This window comes from Fusarium poae, chromosome 1 (assembly GCF_019609905.1).
Source record: "Fusarium poae strain DAOMC 252244 chromosome 1, whole genome shotgun sequence".
Taxonomy (NCBI): Eukaryota; Fungi; Ascomycota; class Sordariomycetes; order Hypocreales; family Nectriaceae; genus Fusarium; species Fusarium poae.
In genome coordinates this window covers 2,062,138-2,082,536 of record NC_058399.1, presented here as the reverse complement: position 1 = coordinate 2,082,536, position 20,399 = coordinate 2,062,138, and the positions used below count along the sequence as shown (strand labels likewise).

At 48.9% G+C, this 20,399-nt stretch overlaps 5 protein-coding genes across 5 annotated transcripts; 3 read left to right on the top strand and 2 right to left on the bottom strand.

The window, feature by feature from the left end:
- Window positions 1-575: 575 nt before the first annotated feature.
- On the bottom strand, window positions 576-2,939 carry FPOAC1_000689 (uncharacterized protein; the record flags this gene model as incomplete). The annotated part of the gene is made up of 3 exons (XM_044845300.1): window positions 576-1,500; window positions 1,551-2,481; window positions 2,534-2,939. 3 exons carry the CDS (start codon window positions 2,937-2,939, stop codon window positions 576-578), a joined length of 2,262 nt encoding a protein of 753 aa, XP_044711216.1.
- A 1,116-nt stretch (window positions 2,940-4,055) lies between these two features.
- FPOAC1_000688 (uncharacterized protein) lies at window positions 4,056-5,911 on the top strand (the record flags this gene model as incomplete). Its single annotated transcript, XM_044845299.1, has 2 exons — window positions 4,056-5,733; window positions 5,790-5,911. The coding sequence occupies 2 exons, from the start codon at window positions 4,056-4,058 to the stop codon at window positions 5,909-5,911; spliced, it is 1,800 nt and encodes a 599-aa protein (XP_044711215.1).
- A 1,458-nt stretch (window positions 5,912-7,369) lies between these two features.
- FPOAC1_000687 (uncharacterized protein) lies at window positions 7,370-7,945 on the bottom strand (the record flags this gene model as incomplete). Its single annotated transcript, XM_044845298.1, has 2 exons — window positions 7,370-7,614; window positions 7,936-7,945. 2 exons carry the CDS (start codon window positions 7,943-7,945, stop codon window positions 7,370-7,372), a joined length of 255 nt encoding a protein of 84 aa, XP_044711214.1.
- A 1,237-nt stretch (window positions 7,946-9,182) lies between these two features.
- FPOAC1_000686 (uncharacterized protein) lies at window positions 9,183-11,006 on the top strand (the record flags this gene model as incomplete). Its single annotated transcript, XM_044845297.1, has 1 exon — window positions 9,183-11,006. One exon carries the CDS (start codon window positions 9,183-9,185, stop codon window positions 11,004-11,006), a length of 1,824 nt encoding a protein of 607 aa, XP_044711213.1.
- Window positions 11,007-12,505: 1,499 nt separating this feature from the next.
- FPOAC1_000685 (uncharacterized protein) lies at window positions 12,506-14,587 on the top strand (the record flags this gene model as incomplete). The annotated part of the gene is made up of 3 exons (XM_044845296.1): window positions 12,506-12,625; window positions 13,401-14,431; window positions 14,503-14,587. 3 exons carry the CDS (start codon window positions 12,506-12,508, stop codon window positions 14,585-14,587), a joined length of 1,236 nt encoding a protein of 411 aa, XP_044711212.1.
- Window positions 14,588-20,399: the final 5,812 nt, after the last annotated feature.

Genomic DNA, 20,399 nt, shown 5'->3' with positions numbered 1-20,399 from the left:
GGGCGGGTTATTGCACTGTTTTTAACGTTCTTGATTGCTACTTTTGTTCAGTGTTTATGGCTAGTTGATCGGAGTTGTCATCTCCAATCACTGCTTCTCGCACTGAAAGTGAAGATGATAAGGAGTCGGTCGGACAACGAAAAGCGAGGTCATAGACTGGACGGCTTGGACCGTCCTCCAATGAATTGGGATTATTGTTTCCAAGTTATCAGCCATATGGAAGGTTATGCAGTTATAGCGAATAATTCCTTTTTCAATCCGAGTTTTCATTACCTTGTGCCTTCGATTTTTGGTTGGCTTGAAATCTTCTACGAGGGGTCGTGATAATAAGAGAGCCGCCGACCTACTTGTCTATTCCATCTGCAGTGGACTGGGTTGTGGTGGAGAGATCTGCTCAACCAAGCCTTTGTGATCGACAATGACCAGACCAGATTACGCACCTATGTTATTGGAGATGTTATCTCTCTTAGGAGCAGCAAACTTGAGATGTGAGGGCAAATGAGAGCAAAGGGTATCTATTTGAGCAATTTATCTACTAGTTCTATCTAACCATGGCTGACCAGTACCTGTGTTACTCAACTTGAGTTTATGTCCATGCCGTCGTCATCATCCGTGTCATCCTCAATTGTCTGTGCTTGGTTACTGCTAATACTTTCCTTACGAGCATCATGCCCCATGCTGTCGTTCATGTCACCCCACTCAAGCTCTTCTCCACCAACGACACGTCCCTCCATGTCGACCTCTTGGGAAAGCTCGACAAGTGCGGTACGTGGCAGGCGGACGAAGCCTTGAGTACGGACAACTCGACCCCAATGGATCATGCAAAATCCTGCGGCTCGTTTGCGCAACCACTCTTCATTAGCGAGTCCCGCGCAGTACCATATTATGCAAGCATGGTCGACGTCGAGCTCTTTGGCTAGACGATTTACGCACAGTAAACGAAGGTGAGGGATGTTGTAGATATTGGACATGACCAAAAGGCCCGCCACGTCAGAGAGGGCCATGGTAGCGTCACTATTGCTGTCCAAGGTGCCACGAATACTATCTGTGTAGAGGTAGTAGAGGAAGGCCTTGACTACACTGTAAGGCTCCGGGATATGCATCTTCTTGGTGTGGAATTCGGCCATCTGAGCGTTGTAAAGGCGCGCAAAGTGAGGCCAGCGAGCCTGCAATATGAGCTTATGGACATGAATGGGCTGTGAGGTTGGTGCATCTGCTGAGAGCCAGCCCTGGTTCTGTGATGTTTTGTCTTTTCGGGTCATGCTGGAAGTAAGAGCATCGTCATCTTCATAATCACCAGCCAGTGCCGTAATAATAAAGTCAGTTCCGCTGCCTGTCTCGGGCGGTTGATTGAAAAGTTTCGCAAGATCCGAACCCAACCCCTTGGAAGGTTGATCCATGGCTCTGGTCATGGCAGATGGTCTTGACTCTGAGCGTGGTTCTGGTGTCAAATTGTCGCCAAGAAAGCCGTATCGTCGGAGATCAATTTCCATGATATCACTGTTCAATCAAGTCAACACCATACAGTTTCGAATTGTGTTGAAACTTACCTGAGATACTCTTCGTAGCCATTGGGTCCTATATCAGCCGCAGCAGGGTCTGTTAGACAACCCAGTAGCCAAGATTTAGTTCCATCCTCGTTCATACAGCAGTAATGCCACCTGTAACCCGCTTTGAAGATCTCACGTCCCCCAGCCAGCTTCGTCCAGCGAAGAGTACTCAAATCTAATGCAGATAGGGAACATTCTCTCGATGTAAGAGTAGCGGCAGGTGTCACGAAATCAAGAAGTGTACCGGATGAGTAGGCATGGTAGTGTAGACCAGAGCCCTGCGATGGAATCGACGGACCAGACATGAACTTAAGCGCAGATATGGATCCTGGTGCCAAGGGTGCATACGTCTTTAACTGGTGGGAAGGTGGGTTGACCTGCGCGGTTCGGGAGTTGGCGGCATACCCCGAGGTGCCAACGACAGGAGTCTGTGGCATGGTGTATGGAGGTCGTGGAGAGTTGTTAGCTCGGGTTGACATAGAACCCCGGTCGAATAGGCCCATTTGAGGCCGAGAGTCAAACTGCGGGCTTCCCTTCAAATCTAACCACCACAGATCGCTAATCTTGTCCATGTCCTCACTCAGACCTCCAAACACCCAAACGCGATCACCCCAGATGTATGCCGAGTGATCGAACCTTCCAACGAAGCGCCATGACTTGGACCAGGTGAATGTTTTCAAGTCAAGGTAGCAAATATCGTCCAACACATAGTTGTTCTGGCCTGTTATACCACCAATAATGAAAAGCTTGTCTTCGTGCAAGACAGCGGCATGTCTCGCTCTGCCTTTGGGTATTGGGCCTGAGACAAGTGGTTGCGTCCAGTGCGCGGTTTTGAGGTCGAATACGATGAGATCTGACAAATAAGTTCGATGTTCGTTCTCGCCGCCGAAGACTAGGAGTTTGTTTCCTTGGTACAAAGTCGCAGTATGCCCTACACTGTTTGTTAGTGGCTATGATTTCTGTTGTCGCATTGTACAACTCACCCATTCGCACCCCGGGAATGTCGCCATAATTGTCGACGAGGCTCCATTGGTGGCTGATGAGATCCAGCCGTAGTACATGATTGTACACTTCATCGGTGTACTGGTCAAATCCACCAAAAGCGTATATCTGATTGTTTCCGCAATACGTCACTGAAGCATTGACTAGACAAGCGGGTCTTTGGCCTAGCGTGCGGGTGACTTTGGGGCGGTATCCATCGGCGACGCTGCGGCCTTTTGCAGGGGAGTTTGGCATGATGTATGTATTGTTGGAGGACGCTGCCGAAGGCGGCGTTGGTTGCAGCGAAGTCGTGACCGTTAACGCCTGGTTGCCAGCGCCAAAACCCTGCGTTGTTGCGGCGACAGGCCCGCCAAAGATGGACTGTCCGGGGGTTGAAGGTTGAGCCATGGCTTTCTTGGGTTATAATCGATCTGTGGCGTTATCTGCGCATGTCACGACGTTGTGTGAATTGCCGTTGAGATGGAAGGGGTGAAAAGTGCAAAGGAAGGGACTTTGGTTAGGGGGGCAACAGAATGGCTAGCCTCTGCGCTTTAGGCTACAAAAATAAATAATCTAAGAATGTGGGCTTAGATGGCATAAACTGACTTACTATATGTTCGTCTTGTATAATCTCCCTGTCTTGGTAGTTCTTTTTTGACTCTTGGAGCCGTGAATGAAGGTGGATGGAAATGCGATAGATAAATCAGTTGGTGATGCAATCGATCAAGTGAAAAGGACCCCCTGTTGATTAAGAGCCGCGTCCAAGTTAGGAGGAAATTTGTTCAGTGGCACTCAAACATGACCCAGACATTGGGGTTGCAAAAATATAACTCCACGTCAGGGACGACATAATAGACTGACCGATATCCACAGCCACAAAGCAGAAGCTGCATCTTCTATTTTCTGTACCCTGAAGCCAGGATCTCAAGTTTTCTGCTGCCCCTAACCAGACAAGGATAAGGCTGATGAGAAACTTCATCGTTATATTCTAATTGGTTCGTCTGCGTTGGCCCGGCCGCGGAACGGGAGCAACTCAGCTCCGACCACCTCCATAGTGGTTGCCCGGCCAGATGCACGGCGAGGACAAAGTAAATAAAAGGTATCCGTTATGGGCTTCGTTCTGCGACTGCTTCTCTCCTCACAACCACCGTTCATCTCCAAACCTCTTTTCCTCAAGCAACCTTCTTGATCTACTAGAGTCTCGTGTTTTATCGTCAACCTCTGTTCCATCGCTTCCTTCAAGAAATATCCAAAGTTCGCTAGGTCCTATCGCTAAGGCTATTTTATCACCCTTCCAACTTCGTTATATCTTGATCACGGCAACTTCGATTTTTATCGAACATCCATCCAGTACAGGAATACCAATCGTTAGGTACCCTTTACCAAGTGTTTTGGAACTCGTTCGATTCTATCGAGGCTCGGTACCTTGACCCAGCTTTCGGTCACTCGTTCAGAGTCCCACTTACACGCACGTCACACACCTACCCCACTTGTCTATACAGGTATCATTTCGAATATATCACAATGGCTTCAGTGACATTGTCAACTCCTGTCAAGTCCCACAAGGGACTTTTCACAGCCCGTACCGCTGGCGGACGGATGCCTCTGACCCCTTCTCCCCGTCAGCAGGCATCGACCACCAACGTGCTGCCTATCAACCTCAACTCTTCTCCTTTCACCCCCGAGAGACAGTCCAGCAATGACTTCAAACCATCCGGCCGTTCTACTTACGGCGGTAACCTCATGGCACACCTCGCTCGATCTACCACATCCTCTCATCGCGACTCCCCCAAGTCCAACATCGCCCGTGTTGTTCATACCCCTCGTAAAGCCCTTGAGCTTGGCGTCTCTGACTACACTCTCACCGGAACTGGCAACAGCAAGACACCTTCAAACAAGAAGGGTGTCCGTTCCAAGGTTGCCAAGACTACCATAAACTATGCTGGCGACCGATTCATCCCTAACCGTAGTACAAGCTCTGCCATCTCCAATGCTGGCTCTGGTAAGTTGGATGTTCCAGACAGACAACGATCCAAGACCAACACTGTTGAGAGCTCCAATGTCCTCTCCGCCGCCGCCGATGAGGCTCTGGCTGCTCTTGAGAGCCTGAACATCAACGATGATGATGAACCCGACAACTATTCTCGACCTTCCCCTAACACTGTTGCTTACCAAGACTCCCTTGCCAACGCCTGCGGCGTGAGCCTCAACACTCGTATCCTCGAGTTTAAGCCCGCCGCTCCCGAGTCATCCAAGCCGATCGACTTGCGACAACAGTACAACCGACCTCTCAGGTCCACCACCACAACCTCCGCCCAGATCCGTCGCCGCATCGCTACTGCCCCTGAACGTGTTCTTGACGCTCCCGGCCTCGTTGATGACTACTACCTCAACTTGCTCGACTGGAGCTCTGGCAACCAGGTTGCCATCGGTCTTGAGCGCAACGTCTATGTTTGGTCTGCGGATGAGGGTAGCGTCAGCTGTCTCCTCGAGACCACCCCCGACACCTACGTTAGCAGCGTCAAGTGGTCTGGTGATGGTGCCTATGTCAGTGTTGGTCTCGGAACCGGCGAGGTCCAGATCTGGGATGTCGCTGAGGGTCAGAAGATCCGAAGCATGTTCGGTCACGACACCCGCGTTGGTGTTATGGGTTGGAACAAGCACCTTCTCTCCACTGGTGCCCGCAGTGGCCTTGTCTACAACCACGATGTTCGCATCGCTGAGCACAAGGTTGCCGAGCTCATCTCCCACACTTCCGAGGTTTGCGGTCTTGAGTGGCGCTCCGATGGTGCCCAGCTCGCTACTGGCGGCAACGACAACCTCGTCTCCATCTGGGATGCCCGATCTCTGTCTGTCCCCAAGTTCACCAAGACCAACCACAAGGCTGCCGTCAAGGCCCTCTCTTGGTGCCCCTGGAACATGAACCTCCTTGCTACTGGTGGTGGCTCTTACGATCGCCACATCCACTTCTGGAACTCCACCTCGGGTGCTCGCGTCAACAGCATCGACACTGGCTCTCAGGTTACTTCTCTCCGCTGGAGCCCTCACCACCGTGAGATTGTCAGCTCAAGCGGTTTCCCCGACAACTCTCTGAGCATCTGGAGCTACCCTACCCTTGTCCGAACTGTCGAGATCCCTGCCCACGAGAGCCGAGTCCTCCACAGCTGCCTCAGCCCTGACGGTCAGATGCTTGCTACTGCTGGTAAGTTGACTCATTGACAATGGAAGCATTTCAACATTTCGCTAACAACTCACTAGCTGCTGATGAGAGTCTCAAGTTCTGGAAGATCTTCGAGAAGAAGGCTGGTGCCACCGCCAGTATTGGTTCTTCTGGTGCTTCTAGCAAGGCCTCCATGGCCAAGCAGATGACGATCCGATAAATACCAGTACCCACTGGCCAACGGTAGGTATGACCTTTTCACTGGTATCTGGGTCTCTGTATTTGAAGCACGGAGTTTGGGTTGTCTTCCTACCCTTCTGCTCGTGGTATGAAAGTGCTTCTCCACGCAGGGACAAACGAAATGGATTGGTCATGAACTCATGATGAGCGTTTTGTATCGCATCGCATCACATTGCATTGGAATTTTTATGAGCATGTAGCAGCCTGGATGGTGTGCTACCTGGATTAATATTGGGCGTTTGGAACTTGTTTATATGGAAACGGAATTACAATTGAGATGCAACTGAAATTAAAATGCCAAGAGCATTATTTAACAAATGACCCTTGACCCAACGTGGACGCAAGTAAAGTCCATCATGTTGACCATTGCATACCCCTTCTTAATAGTGGACAGCCAAGTACCTAGGTACACTAAGTTGGAGGTACGCTGGAATTTTGGAAGAACAATCATAACCTTCCGTTACTATCCTGCCTTGCTAGCACTCATTGCAGATACTCGTAAATGTTTCCAGTTGCCCTGCCCAGCCCTTTCATCGAAGCATTCCATCAGCCAACCATGACCCCAGCGGTGTTGTGAATGGATGAGGCCTCTGACTTCTTACATCCTTTAACTGAATGTCATTAACTATGTGTTTGGATAGTGTGGTCTGGTGCCCTTGCTGAAGTAGATCTGCTGTTCTTAATACTTTTGTACTTCCAGGGTAACTCTCTGACACTGCTCTTTTTCTTTTGCAGGAATAGATAGGTAGTTTGTCACAAGACAAGACCGCTACCGACACTCATCTTATTCGGTCTGTTTACATTCAACTAAGAATAGAGACGCTTATACCAGTACCCTGCTTCATATGGAGTAAAATTAACAACACAGAAGTAGGCCATCGTGTCTCCTAAGTAGTGATTGATGCCACGACAGTAGATAATTAAGTTCGTGATTTGCTTTCTAATGCAATGAAGATCATGATGTTGAGCCATGTTTATCACAAACAAACAAATGGCTGCCCTGGTTCATCAAAGGTACACTTGGCACTTTCTACCTCAGTAGTTATGTGCTGTTCAGGCTTTTGACCTTTAGGTCCTCGACTATATACAGCAAGAACCCACTAGGAATATTCAGCGTTCTGGTTGCTGCATTATTCAGTCCGATGGCAGTAATTGTTTCCTGGGTTGATAGTGCTGGGTTCTAATATTTTATGTTCAGCTCACTTGCAACGGGGGCTGAGTATTATCACTTCAGTCACTGGTGGTAATGTGCCTTACCACTCTGGCGTTGTTCCATATAGTACAAACGCGACTTTACTCCCAACGTGATATCAGTAGATCTTACGGTTTCATACCATATACCTTTACTGTTCACTGAACAACAGAAGAAATTCGAAGGTATCAAAATAAACAGCCTAAGAGCATGATAAAGATAACAGAAACCAAATTATTGATTCGGTTACTTATGATTCAAGTGGTCGACTTTTCTGACACCATATCGTGATTGTGTAGGTTGTCGTACAGAGCAGTCGACATCTCTAACAAGCCAGGAAGTTGACAGGGTGAGGGCGTGTAGAGTTACCAGGTTAGATTTGGTGAAGACTACCATAAGATAAAGTACTCTTCCAGGAACAAACGTGGAAGCTGAGAGATAGGAAATATCTATTGGTTTTGGAAGCGGCTCGTGAAAGTTCTGACTTCTCACTGTAAGTCGTGAGTTAGACTGTACTGCGTTACTGAGTATCTAACCTTCTGATAAAGACGCACTTGTTTTTTGGAGCAACAAGGCTTAAGCTTGACCCAGAATAATGAGTGTCTATCTGGAGCCGATATAGACGAGTGAAGTCGGGTTGTGTGTCATGAATTCAAGTCTTTACACTGGTACAAAATGTCTTCTCTCCACACTCACATGCCCGTATACTCGGCAGATTGATTGATCAATGGTAGTGCAAGATCCTGGCAAAGGTACTGATGAAAAGGCCCGTGTGACAAGTTGCTATGACCTTCTAGTTTAAGAATCGGTACCAGTAGGCATCTTGAGAGGAGCAAGATGGTTGCTACAGGGGTGCGCAGAGTTTGTACTCATGGATTGTTACGTTTGCTAGCTTCTCCAAAGGCTCATTGTTAGGCCTATTTAGCTCTAGAAAGATTTCAATATGGCTTAGAATTACGGCCCCGTTTGGTGTAGGATGCTATATGTGAAGTCTCTCGCATCTCATGGGTTCTATGTCACGTAGTAACAGAAACCCTTCAACAGCAGGGATAGACTGAAGCTCAAAGACTAAGCGGCGTGGCTCTAGCAGAAGTCACAGAACATAGGGTTTGATGTTCCATCGTTCATCTTGCGGTGAGTCCTTCCGATGCAGCTGACCACCCTGCCCTGGGCTCTCTAACCTTTTCTACTCGCTCGAATAGGCGACATGCAGAGGATCTGTGCTACCTAAACAAGGGGCCATCGAACTCAACAGTCCCGCTATAGATGGACAGCTGCATCTCATGCTAGCGGGCCGGAGTATTGTTGAGATGGAGGGAAAATTGTCACTGGATGGTGAACGAATACAGCATGTCTCAGAAGGTATTATAAAAGTGTGCAGAAGAGGTAGAGACAACTGGAGTGGGGGTTAACAGAGTCACCTTTTGGCCACGACAGAAAGAGAGCAACTCGGTACAATTATTCAATATAGATTTGAATGCTTTGCGGGTGCAAGAATTTCAATAAGAGTATTGTAGATATTGTTTTATCAATCCATTTCTCAGATAGTTTCCAAACGATGTTAACGAGTGAGTCCCAGCATTGACACTGTATTTGGACATATAATTCTGGCTATATGTCACCGTATGAACACCGACTTTTAACAGTGTGTTGGTTGTGTTCAAATATTTAGCGTAGGACAGGTTTAAAAAAAAAGGGCCTAAAGCTAAGCCTGAAGCAAAAAGTCTCCAAAGTACCCTCCACCTTGTTCAAGGTATATAGGTACATGCCATGTCCCTGTCAACTTGGTGGGTCAATATTGAATGCAACAGATGCCAAGCTGTTTCATTACCAGCGCATGCCAATCGTAACAACGCGTCCAAGATAAGACACAAAAAGTCGTGAGTAGGTAAGATTAGGGAGGAATTCAGTCCAGGCGTGTCTTTACATCATCGAAAAAAAGAGAGAGCTACGAGGAAGAACAAGCCACAACCTTCATCTGCAACATTCATTGCATCCTCTTGCTTCCTCTTCCCCTCCCCCCGTCTCCACGGGCCCATTTTACCATTTAACTTGTATCATGCTCCTCCGCAGCAGAGCTCTCGTCCTAGTCGTCGGCCTATCAACCCTGATCCTCTTCTGCTATTGGGCTAGTAAGACCCCTGAATACGTTGGCCCCCGATATGGACACGGCCCCTACAACCACAACCAAAAGCACGGCTGGCCCGTAAAGGCTTCCTTGTGGAGGCAAGACCAGGATGATAACTACTACTGGAAGACTGTCAAGGTCAACTATCCTCACACAGCTTCACAACCACTGCCTACCTCCCCTCCCGTTACCTATCCCAAGGTCCAGGCTACCTTTCCCAAGTTCAGCATAAGTGCTGCCGAGCTGCGACGCGAGCGCCAGCAAGCAGTCAAGGCGACATTTACAAGATGTTGGAACTCTTACAAGAAGCATGCCTGGATGGCTGATGAACTCAGCCCCGTCTCGGCTGGCCAGGTCAACCCATTCGGCGGATGGGCTGCTACTCTCGTTGACTCTCTCGATACCCTCTGGATTATGGACATGCACGACGAGTTCAAAGAAGCCGTTGCTGCCGTGGATAAAATCGACTTTACTCAGACAGAACTCAAAGAAGTCAATGTTTTTGAGACAAACATACGTTATCTCGGCGGCTTCCTAGCCGCCTTTGAGCTGAGTGAAGACATGCGTCTGCTCCGAAAGGCAGTCCAGGTCGGCGACATGATATACAAGGCTTTCGACACGCCAAACCACATGCCCATCACGCGTTGGAAATTCCATGAAGCTGGCCAAGGCAACAATCAGGTTGCTGGCGGGGTTCTCGTTGCTGAGATTGGAAGCTTGTGTATGGAGCTCACTCGTCTTTCACAACTTACGGGAGATCCCAAGTGGTTTGATGCTTCACAAACTATCATGGACCTATTGGCGGCACAGCAAGACTCAACCAAGCTCCCGGGTCAATGGCCTCTGACTGTTGATGCCAAGAGCGAGATCTTTAACCAAGGAACAACCTTCACTCTTGGTGCCATGGCTGACTCCGTCTACGAATATCTACCCAAGATGGCGGCGCTGATGGGTGGTCAGCTACCCGTCTACCAAACCATGTACGAAAAGGCCGTGGACTCGGCACTGGAACTCAACCTGTTTCGACCCATGACGCCTGAAAACAGAGATATTCTCGTTTCTGGACAAATACGTGCCAAGGACAAGGACGGAAGCACTTCTTTCGAGCTTGAAAGCCAAGGCCAACATCTAGTGTGCTTCCTGGGAGGTATGCTGGCGTTGGGCGGACGGCTATTCAATCGCCAACAGGATGTGGACGCCGCAGCCAAGCTTGCAAAGGGTTGCATCTATACATACGAGGCCTTTCCTCACGGCATCATGCCTGAGACCTTCGTGATGGTCCCCTGTGATTCCAAGGACCAATGTGAATGGGACGAGAAGCGATGGAGAGAGGAGGTTCTCAGGGAAGCCAAGATTAATGAGGGCGATGCAGCGCAAATAGACGCCATCATAAAAGACGAGCGCCTCCCTAAGGGCTTCACTCGCATTCCTGATCGTCGATACATTCTCCGCCCTGAGGCTATTGAGAGCGTCTTTATGATGTACCGGGTCACAGGTGAAAATGAGTATACTGAGCACGCGTGGACCATGTTTAAGGCGATTGAGGAAGCGACCAAAACAGAGCTTGCGAATACGGCCGTGTGGGATGTGACTGTCGCAGGAGAGAAGCCTCGCGCAGTAGATTCCATGGAATCGTTCTGGATGGGCGAGACGCTCAAATACTTTTATCTCATCTTTAGCGATCCGGATCTGATCAACCTGGATGAGTATGTGTTCAATACCGAGGCGCATCCTCTGAGACGACTGGTCGCTTAAGTTTATTTGGAAGGGATGAATAGCCAAGTTGTTTCATGGTGAAATGCATGACCTTGTAGGCGAAAGTTTGATATACATTTGCACTCCGGCAAACAAAGAATGAATTAATAATACTTTTACATTTTTGATCCTCCCGCCATGACAGAGTAGCTGCCTGAACTCTATCATGTGGGTGACCGATAAAAGGTGCCTCTGTTGAGCCGTGCAGACAGTACCCTCAGGGTATGTATCAGAAAAATTGGCCGCTGGAAGCATAAGAGACGAAATTAGTAGGGCACTTTATGCTCCTTAGACTATGGCTCTTAGACTATTTATTTTTGTAACCTAAGACTTTGGAGGTCATTTTTTCTGCTACCCACTAGAGTACATAGTAATTTCTTCCTCTTCCAACCTTCAACCAACTAGCAGTTCCACTCGTCAAAGACCTTCGCAGCTACTTGTCGCCCAATAGATACAGAAATAATATAACCATGGGAATTAGGAATTATTATAGCTCAAGGCTAAGAGAAAGATAACTGTTTCCCCTGGCTCTGAGGCCTTAAGTTACTAAAGTAGAAGAAACGACCTGACTCTCAAACAATATTGATGGTTTTGACTTCAATGTAGGATGACTTTTTCGGCGTGCCGCTTTGTCGCAAAACGTAGAGCTTATAAGCAACTCTATTCTCAAACAATATAAAAGCACGGGCTGCTCAGCAGCCCACTTCTTCTTCCTTCAACACAACTTAAGAAACACTCTTGATTGACCATTGGGCTTGAATACCAACAAAACAAGCAATGTCTAGACAGGCACTACTCAATTAAGAAACCCGGAAAGAAAGATTCAGGTCATATTCAATGGACAGCCCTGTGAGCGGAGCCATTCAGTGAAGCCCAGCCAGCCAGTGACAGTGGAGGTTGACCGGTATGAAAAGGGCTGAGTCAGCACTCTCAGCAATTGATGAAACGGAAATCTACCAGAGGCTGCCAACTCTCCCCACTGCACATCACATCACAAAGCCGCACCCGCACCCGCACCGAACCGCATTCTGACCTGGCACAAGGGCCCTCCTTGCTTCGGTATTCTGAACCCGTGGAACGCGGTAGACAAATTACTACAAACTTATTGCTTCTGTTCTTTTTTATTTTGTTAAGTGAAGAATTGATTTGCTATTTTTAATCCCTTGGCCGCTTTCTCGTCGCTTCCGCAGATAGACACAGCGCAGGTACTGGATTTACTTGCATCTAGCTACCTTACGCCAAGTACGGTCATCAACTACAAACCTCACCTTTGCGAACTGAAGAGGCTTGAGCTCTTCCCTTGGAAAAGGAGTGCTCCCGTTCGTGTCGCATCGACTATCTGCATCTTTCTCCCATCGACTTCTTCAAGGCGCCTAGAACAAGGACGGCAACGGCAATATTTGCTTGACGGCGCAAACCCATTAAAGCCAAGATCCGAAGCCAACCTTTGATAACCTTCAAGTCGAACCGACCGATCGTTTCGGACAACACACGTAATCATGTCGAACCAGGCCGTCGGCAGCGTCTATAAGGCCATTATTGACGAGGTTATCAACAGCTCGCGAGTTGATTTCGAAGAGAGTGGCGTTGAAGAGTCTGTGCTGGAAGAGCTGCGACAGGTAAGAGAGGCGCGGTTTTCGTTATGTCGTTGCTTTTATTGATTCGCATTGCTCTGTTCTTGGGCATTACCATTCATTACCTGAGACGGGCGGATGGAAGAAACCTTGGCCCTCAACAAAGACGAGTGTCGATTTGTTTCTGTTCTGCTTTATTCCCACACCCTTTCCATTTATCAATAAGGATGGAATATCCTCAAAAAGAAAAATCACTGCTTAGATGCAACCCGCCGTCCAGAAGAAAGCCAGAGGTTGAATGTTGCATCGTGATCAAAGCGGAGCGCAGTGCACCGCAGAGGAAGTTGGGCGGGTTATGGGGGAGAGGAGGGGGCGACACAGCACTATTTGGGTCTTTTAAGTCCAAGGGCCCCTGCTGCGACTGCCTTTCCGCCCTGTGCCTCGTTCCGCCGACACCCGTTGCTTTCTGATTGGCCCTTCCCAGACATTGCTCTCACCACTACCCACTTGAATCCATCAAATGACCCATTCTATCATCAACACAAATATCCGTATTACACTTGCACCGCCTCAAGCATACATTTACAGTCATCCATCTAGGCTGCGAGCTGTATTCTGCCTTGAAAAAGCCCCTCCCCTCAATCCTTTCTGCCATATCACACTGTACCTTTGTTTGATCTGCTGTCTCGCTACATAACTCCATCTTCACAAGAGGAACTGTGCAGTCGAGCACCAAGATCTCTCTATCACCATAGTGAACCTACGCTGTACTTTTATATCATGGCGAAATCACATATAACTGACATGTTTATAAAACCAGGGATGGCAGCGAAAGCTCACCCAACTTGATGTCGCCGGGTTTCCTTGGGATCCCAAGCCCGACCCCCCTCCTGCACAAGCACCACCACCTGCTATGGCAGCTGCTCAGACTCATGCCCAAGCTCAGTTCTCGCCTCATCCTGGCAACCCGACCGGCCTTTCGCTGCCAGGAATGGCTCAGCCTCAGGCCCAGAATGGAGTCAAGCCGGAAGGCAGCTATGTCAAAACTGAGTCTCCCGTGCCCATCAAGCAAGAGCCTGGTTTACAGGGTAACCCGATGGCGTATCAACAGTACGCCAACCCCAACATAAACATGAACGACAAGAACAACGTGGCTGCCAACCGCGCTGCCCAACAATTGCAGGCTCAATATGGCCAGCGTGCTGCAGGCTCCATCAACGCTTTGCATCAGCAACAACAACCACACCCCCAGCAGGGTCAGCAGCAGCAGCAACCAGCTCTGCCCCAGCAGCAACAGACACATCATCAACAGCAACAGCAACAGCCTGGCCAACAGCCGAACCTGACCCAACAACAACAACACCAACAGCAGATGTATCGTCAGCAGATGGCCGCAGCAACTGCCCACCAACAACAGCAGCACCCCTCTAATGGCCAACCCCACATCCAAAATGGCCAGACTGACGGTGCTGGCGACGTGGAAGACTATGAGGGCGTGCTGATGCAGCGGGCTGCTTCTGGTGATTTCCGCGAACTTGGGCGGGTTGAGATCGACCGCATGCTGCACGAACAGATTCTTGCCAAGGCTAAGAGTATGGAGGGTGGCGGCCTCATGGTTCCCCTGAAGGAAGCCACCCGACACTCGTCGGCTTCGATATCACGCAAGGCCAAGGGAAAGCAACCGGCCGCGTTTGACGGAGGTGATGACGACGAAGAAGACGACGACGACGCCATTAATTCGGACCTTGACGATCCCGAGGATGACCGCGATGATGATGATGTTGACGACGAGGGACTCGGCAACATCATGCTTTGCATGTATGATAAGGTTCAGCGTGTCAAAAACAAGTGGTATGTATCAACATGCTTTACACCGGATTAGGTGCGAATAATCTACACTTGCTCACTAACACTCTTTATAGGAAGTGCACACTCAAAGATGGAGTCTTGACAGTCAACGGCAAGGAGTATGTTTTCCACAAGGCCACCGGTGAATATGAGTGGTAGCGTGGACATGACAATACATGCCTGGAATTACATGGTTCTGGGCCCCGAGTTCAAGACTGACGTGGTAAATCGAGCCAACACCAAAATAACAGCAATCGAGAAGGGGTCCAGTGAGTGAATTAAAGCAACTCAAGGTCGCGAAGATGGGCCACAGGTCATGTGTGCACACGTCGAGGCATTAGTAAAGTCCGTGAACGGCGCAATTTGCGGCCAACAGACTGGGACCATCACATCAGGATGTTTAACACCCGCCCACGTTACGGTTGGAGGCCTTGCCCCGGCTTCCATGTTCATAGGTCAAGATAGTATGCCTAGGATAACATGGTCACTCTTAAATAAATGATTTTATAGTTTCCAATATAGTGGCGTTGATTTGCTTCCGAGTGGCTTCTGTGTTCATTTAAAGTGTCAAAAGGAAAGCGAAATAATGTGCATTCTGCCAAGCCAAAGTCAGCAACAAAGTCACTGGCAACCAACACAAGCTGCGGGTGACGTAGGAGGTCGAGCGGCGGATTTCACTCAAATAGATGGCTATGGCCACCTTCAAAACAACTCCTGTTTTGCTTTGTGCCTTGTCAAGTGGACCACGCTTAACCCGTGTAGAGCTAGGGCTATGCTGTTGGTCCGTAGCGGTGGGATTGAAGGGCGAAGTGAAGTGAGTGAGAACGCGCGCAGACCCAAACTAGGGTCGGGCCCGGGGGCTGGGACCAGAAGTGATATGCAGCCACCAATTATTGTGTCTTGTTGGCTCGACGAAATGAATGAGACCCTGTCAGATCAGCTGGACAACGCTTCTCGGCGCATCGTTGCGTCGTTGGCGAACGAAGGATCTCGTCTTCGTCTGTGCTCTGCGTAAGTGAGCCTTGGCCAGCCGAACATCACATCCCAACCCAGGGTTTTGCGGTAATAAGATTGCGGTCCGCTGAGCATACCCGAGCAGGTGGGCATGCAAAGCCGTTTATCGTCCTCATGTAGCAAGGTAGTACCAGGCAAGTTCGTTTGAACCGTAACAGCATGCAGCACCGATCCTCCTTGTGCAGTCTTGGCATCGCAAATTCTTGTGCTTGTGCTGAACCCCAAGCCCAAGGTTTGACTGTCTTACCAACTTTCAATTTCACAGACCCCACATTTCGACCCGACAGTTTGGGACGGGACGGGTCTTTAACCAAAGCGGCACGGACAACAGGGATTGTCGCTGGCCTCACTTCCCGGGGTACGTACATGTACTCTATTGTACACACACCGTTTCATAGTGGTGAGAAGGTCTCAGCCAGGGGCGGCAGACTCACCCCATTGTATATTGCACACTCGTCCTGCATGAATGAGAACGAAAATCGAATTTCGGCATCATTAGGCTGCTGATAAGATGCTTGCTGGCCCCGTCAGACGACAGCGTGTCAATAATCCACAGGATATTGGATACCAATTATGTACAAGGTTTGTCAGAACATACATACCATATGTACAGTACTCTCTTCGTCAGCAATAATGGCCAGTATCTTGTACCCTTCAAGTATTAGCAGTTCAGGCAACCAGCTGGAAAGGTGCTCATCGTAGTAATTTAAGACGAATATTGTGGTTGAACTCGGTAAATACAGAACGGCATCATGCCAATTTCACTAACTGTCAGCTCTCGTGTTCAGAAGCAGCAATGACTCGTGGGTCCTAGTGACATAATTCTAGGATGTTGGACAGATGCTGCAGGCACTCTACTACACCTACCTAGGTACAGTACAGTACAGTTTTTGGGTACGTAGTGCGATCCGAGGGAACGGTACAGCCTAGTCCTTAGTAGGTCCATAAGGTGCCAGCTAACTTTCGTCTCGTATCAAGCTCCTTGCGACATGGACTAGTGCCGTGCCCAAACTCATGGACGAGCTTAGAGACTTCCACACACACAGTCACTCTTTCCCTCTTCCCTGTGTCTTTGGGGATAGAGGCGGTGAGGGGTAACACATCCATTCCATAGTGAATGCGTAATTGAAGCTAATTGTGGTGGCCGTCCAAAAACAGATGGTATCTTGACTACCATTGCAAGGTACAGTGGTCTAACAAGCTCGCTTGGTTGGCTATCTTGTGTTCTTCGGCTGGTGGTAGCTTGGGCCTAGAGTTGGTGCTTGTCATATGGGCTGCAACTTCGTGCCCGTGGAACATGTGGTAGTAGAACCAAGCGGTGCAACCTGTGAATTGAAGCACAGTAAAGAAATTCGCGTGGAATATGCTGTAGTTGACTTGGTCCACACTCGGTGATGGTGCTAAAAGGCCACCACCCTGCCCGACAATGATCGACTTGTCCTTTTTTGTAACTCGGTTTTCAAAGGCTTGCACTTTAGAAACGCTAGTACGGGTAGCGTGGATTCGTTCCCATCAGCGGAGTTGTCGCAAGGTGGATTCCATGAGTACCGTACCGCTCAGTATACTGTTAAGTAATTATGGGAGTGGGAATGTTGATTTGGGGCTATACCTCCGAGTATTAAGATAAGAAAGTGTAAATGGGAACGTGATATATGCTTGCCCTTTGTTCAAACTGCGCGGAGACTCGAATGGCTAAATGTAGGACTTAAAAACTTGCCGGTGCAGGTTCAGTGGGATCTATGTGAAGAAAGAACATATCTGACCCAATCCTCTGGTAATCTTGGTTAGCGTGGGAGCAGGCAGGGTCAGGGATGCATGTAACCAACAGTCCTCCCTCATCTTGTCCTCTTTCAGAACTTGCATGATGTTACTCCGTATACCTTGCGCAAACCCATTGTGGGCTCTGATTGGTGCCATTTCATGGGAACTCGGGGGGACTTCCTGCCCGTCGGACTCAGAGCGGCCATGAGTCGAGTTCGGGGAACTGCCGTCCCTTACAGCACTTGGCCGAACTGCCTGGCACCAAAAGCAGCAAGTCGTAAGAGACATTGCAGGTGATGAAAGTCCGGTAACCACTTGAGGGTTGCCTTAAGGCGTGCTAACATGGAAATAGTGCTGTCTATGAGCAATGAAGAGAGCATTGTGCCCAATATTGGAGTTGCCCAAGAAGAAAAGCAATAGACCTTTACCACGGAAACTGCAGATAGCCTTTGATCTGCTGACCCCAGACTGTCCACCAGGGGCTGGCTAATTGAGTACGATGTAGGGATCTGTGTTGGTTGTTGTTGTGGTTGATCTGTCCATATTCATGTAGGATACGTGACGAGGAGAACGCGTTGCTGTTCCCTGGTTCTTAACACGGTTATATCGGTCTCAGGACTCTTCGTTGTGATCTCGTTGTCTTTGTTGCCGGTTGAACGTGGATAACAATGAATGACTCGTCAAGTTAGACGACCAGCCAGTCGGACAAGAGCAAAGAATCAGGCATGACAGCAATTCGAATGCTGCACAACGATGTCAGATCAACATGCAGGCCATGGGTGAGAAGTCCAAGATATGACGACCCCATGGGTCCATTGCGAGAGTTTGGCTCACTGCGAATCCGATGCGCTGGTTAGAATGGGGAGTGCCCTAGTAGGGCTATGACTTAGATCGACTGCGAGTTACCGGGATGTGTACTGGAATAAGTTGATCAGACGATGAACTGTATCCCCCGGGCTGATTTTTCGCTATTCTAACGTGTTTTAATCCTCAAGTCGATTATTCGAAGGAATCTAGCCATAGAAAGAAGAGGCCTAGAGTAGGATTAGTGTGTCGGTTACTGTTCGACATAGTAACAGCCTCATCTGAATGTTCACAAGTCGACAAATCCGGTCAAGTTGGCGAACTTTCCGCAAGTTATACGTTGTGTAATGGCGGACTGTTGGTAAAAACACCAGAAATGACTGAAAGCGAGTTTTCCAGCTTACTGACAAATGGTACGTATGTACATGCCTGATCAGGAATCTGATCTGACTGTGCTACTCCGAAGGTCCATCGGTGAGGAGAGAGGAACTTGATAATGGAGAAGGAACACCCAAAAGGGACAAAAAAAGCACCGTAGTAGGATATGGAGCCAGATAGCGCTAGAGCCCAACGCTAATAATTTTAGAGCGAGCCTTGGATGACAGGGGTTGAGCGCTAGTTTGGCGAAGCATTCCTCTAGCGCAAGGAAGCCCTGAAATGGCGGTTTCGTGCAACAAGCGGGTAATACAGCAGGTGGCGGCGACGGTGCATCTCAGCGAACAGTGAGCGAGCGGCGGGCGGGCACTAGGGAAGTCACCCAGGGCATCGGGTTAACTTGGTCCATGTACAATGGCTGTAAAGGATTGTAGTGAGACGGGTGACAAGATTTGAATAAGAATTGGACGGCGCGGTTTTTTTTTTCTTTCCATTCTGATCACCTGATCACCACCAATGGCGGAAGCAAGGTCTATCATGTTCTTTCCTTCCCACCGTGTTGTGAGCCACTTGCCATTGACATAAGGGCACTTTCGTACCTTAGTACCTTTAGCACACCCTAATCACTGCGACATGAGACAAGAGACGGCCTATCAAGTAACATATAATCCAAGACAAATAAATTCCTGTCCAAATTGGAGGCATCACCCATGACACTTGACACCGGACAGCGTCCGCGAGCAGATATGTTATTGGCCAATAATCTTACATGTTGTTTAGTTATTAATAAAGCTTTGATTAAGAAAAAGAAAACAGGGGAGTGAGTCTACATCTGTATACTGACTGCTAAGTCATTTTGGGCAAAACCAGAGTTGGACATGAGCCTGTTGTCTGATACCCATAAGAATTTTGGTCTCATTTCGTTGGGTTAGATCAGTCGATCCATCTAATTATCAGATCAACAGCTAACGAAACAGCAAGTCCCTCTTCCCTGGCTACATGGCCCTTGTTCCCTGTTGGTTTGATGCTAAGATCACTAGAGACAAGACCGCCATCGGCTAGGGGCATCGGTATCCTACCCCGAAACACAGCGCTTCTGACCAACAGCGGTACCCTGTCCTCCACAATGACAGCGATCAATGGCTGATCGCGGCGCGGTTAGAGTGATGGAACCAACGGGAACGAGGAAACCAAACGGTAAACGTCCATGATACTGAGATTGGCGGATGGCTATCTGGAACTGACAAGTGGACAGATGAGCCATGATATCAGGACTAGAATGCAGACAAAGAACAAAGTTTTCAAGATAAAAGAAAGTTTCAAGTACCTGAGAGTTTGTTTCGCCCGACAAGTGAGATCCGGCACTGATCTATCATGTTAGTGGTGAAACAAGGTCATACTGCGGCCAAACACACATACCGGGAGTTTGGAAAGACAAACGACCCCAAATATGAATGTGATTCTGGGTGGCACAAAACAACAAAACCTCGTTTCCACTAGAAACCAACGTCACAGGCCAACTTTCGAGACCAAGGCGAAGCCACGAACATGGACTCCGGTCCTCTAGGCCGGGCTAGGCATGCGGTGAAAGAGCTCGATGCGATGTAGCTGCTGCAGGACCTGTCAGCCAGACTGTGTATAGTCTGTTCCTATAGACTATGATGTGGTAGGTATGGACGGGTAGGCAAGGCAAGTTAAGTTCCTTGCATCACAGACAGCGGACTAATATTAGTGGTTCTTACTCTTCATACACATATCGTGCCCCGCCGGTCCATTCAAAGCTAATACTGTGCCCATTTCAGTCCAGTCCAGCCATATCGCGGTTGGTTTACCCCCTGCCTCTGATGACTTGTGGTGTTGAGGCGGGTTGGCCCTACCATTCGGCCACACCCCTGGCTGAGTGTTAGGCATTCGTTTTTCTCTCTGGTTATTGTTGTTTGACGGATTGATTTTCCAGTCGGAAATTTCGGTGGCAAGTCGACAAATCCATTGTTGGTTAGAATGGAAACTGGTGAGC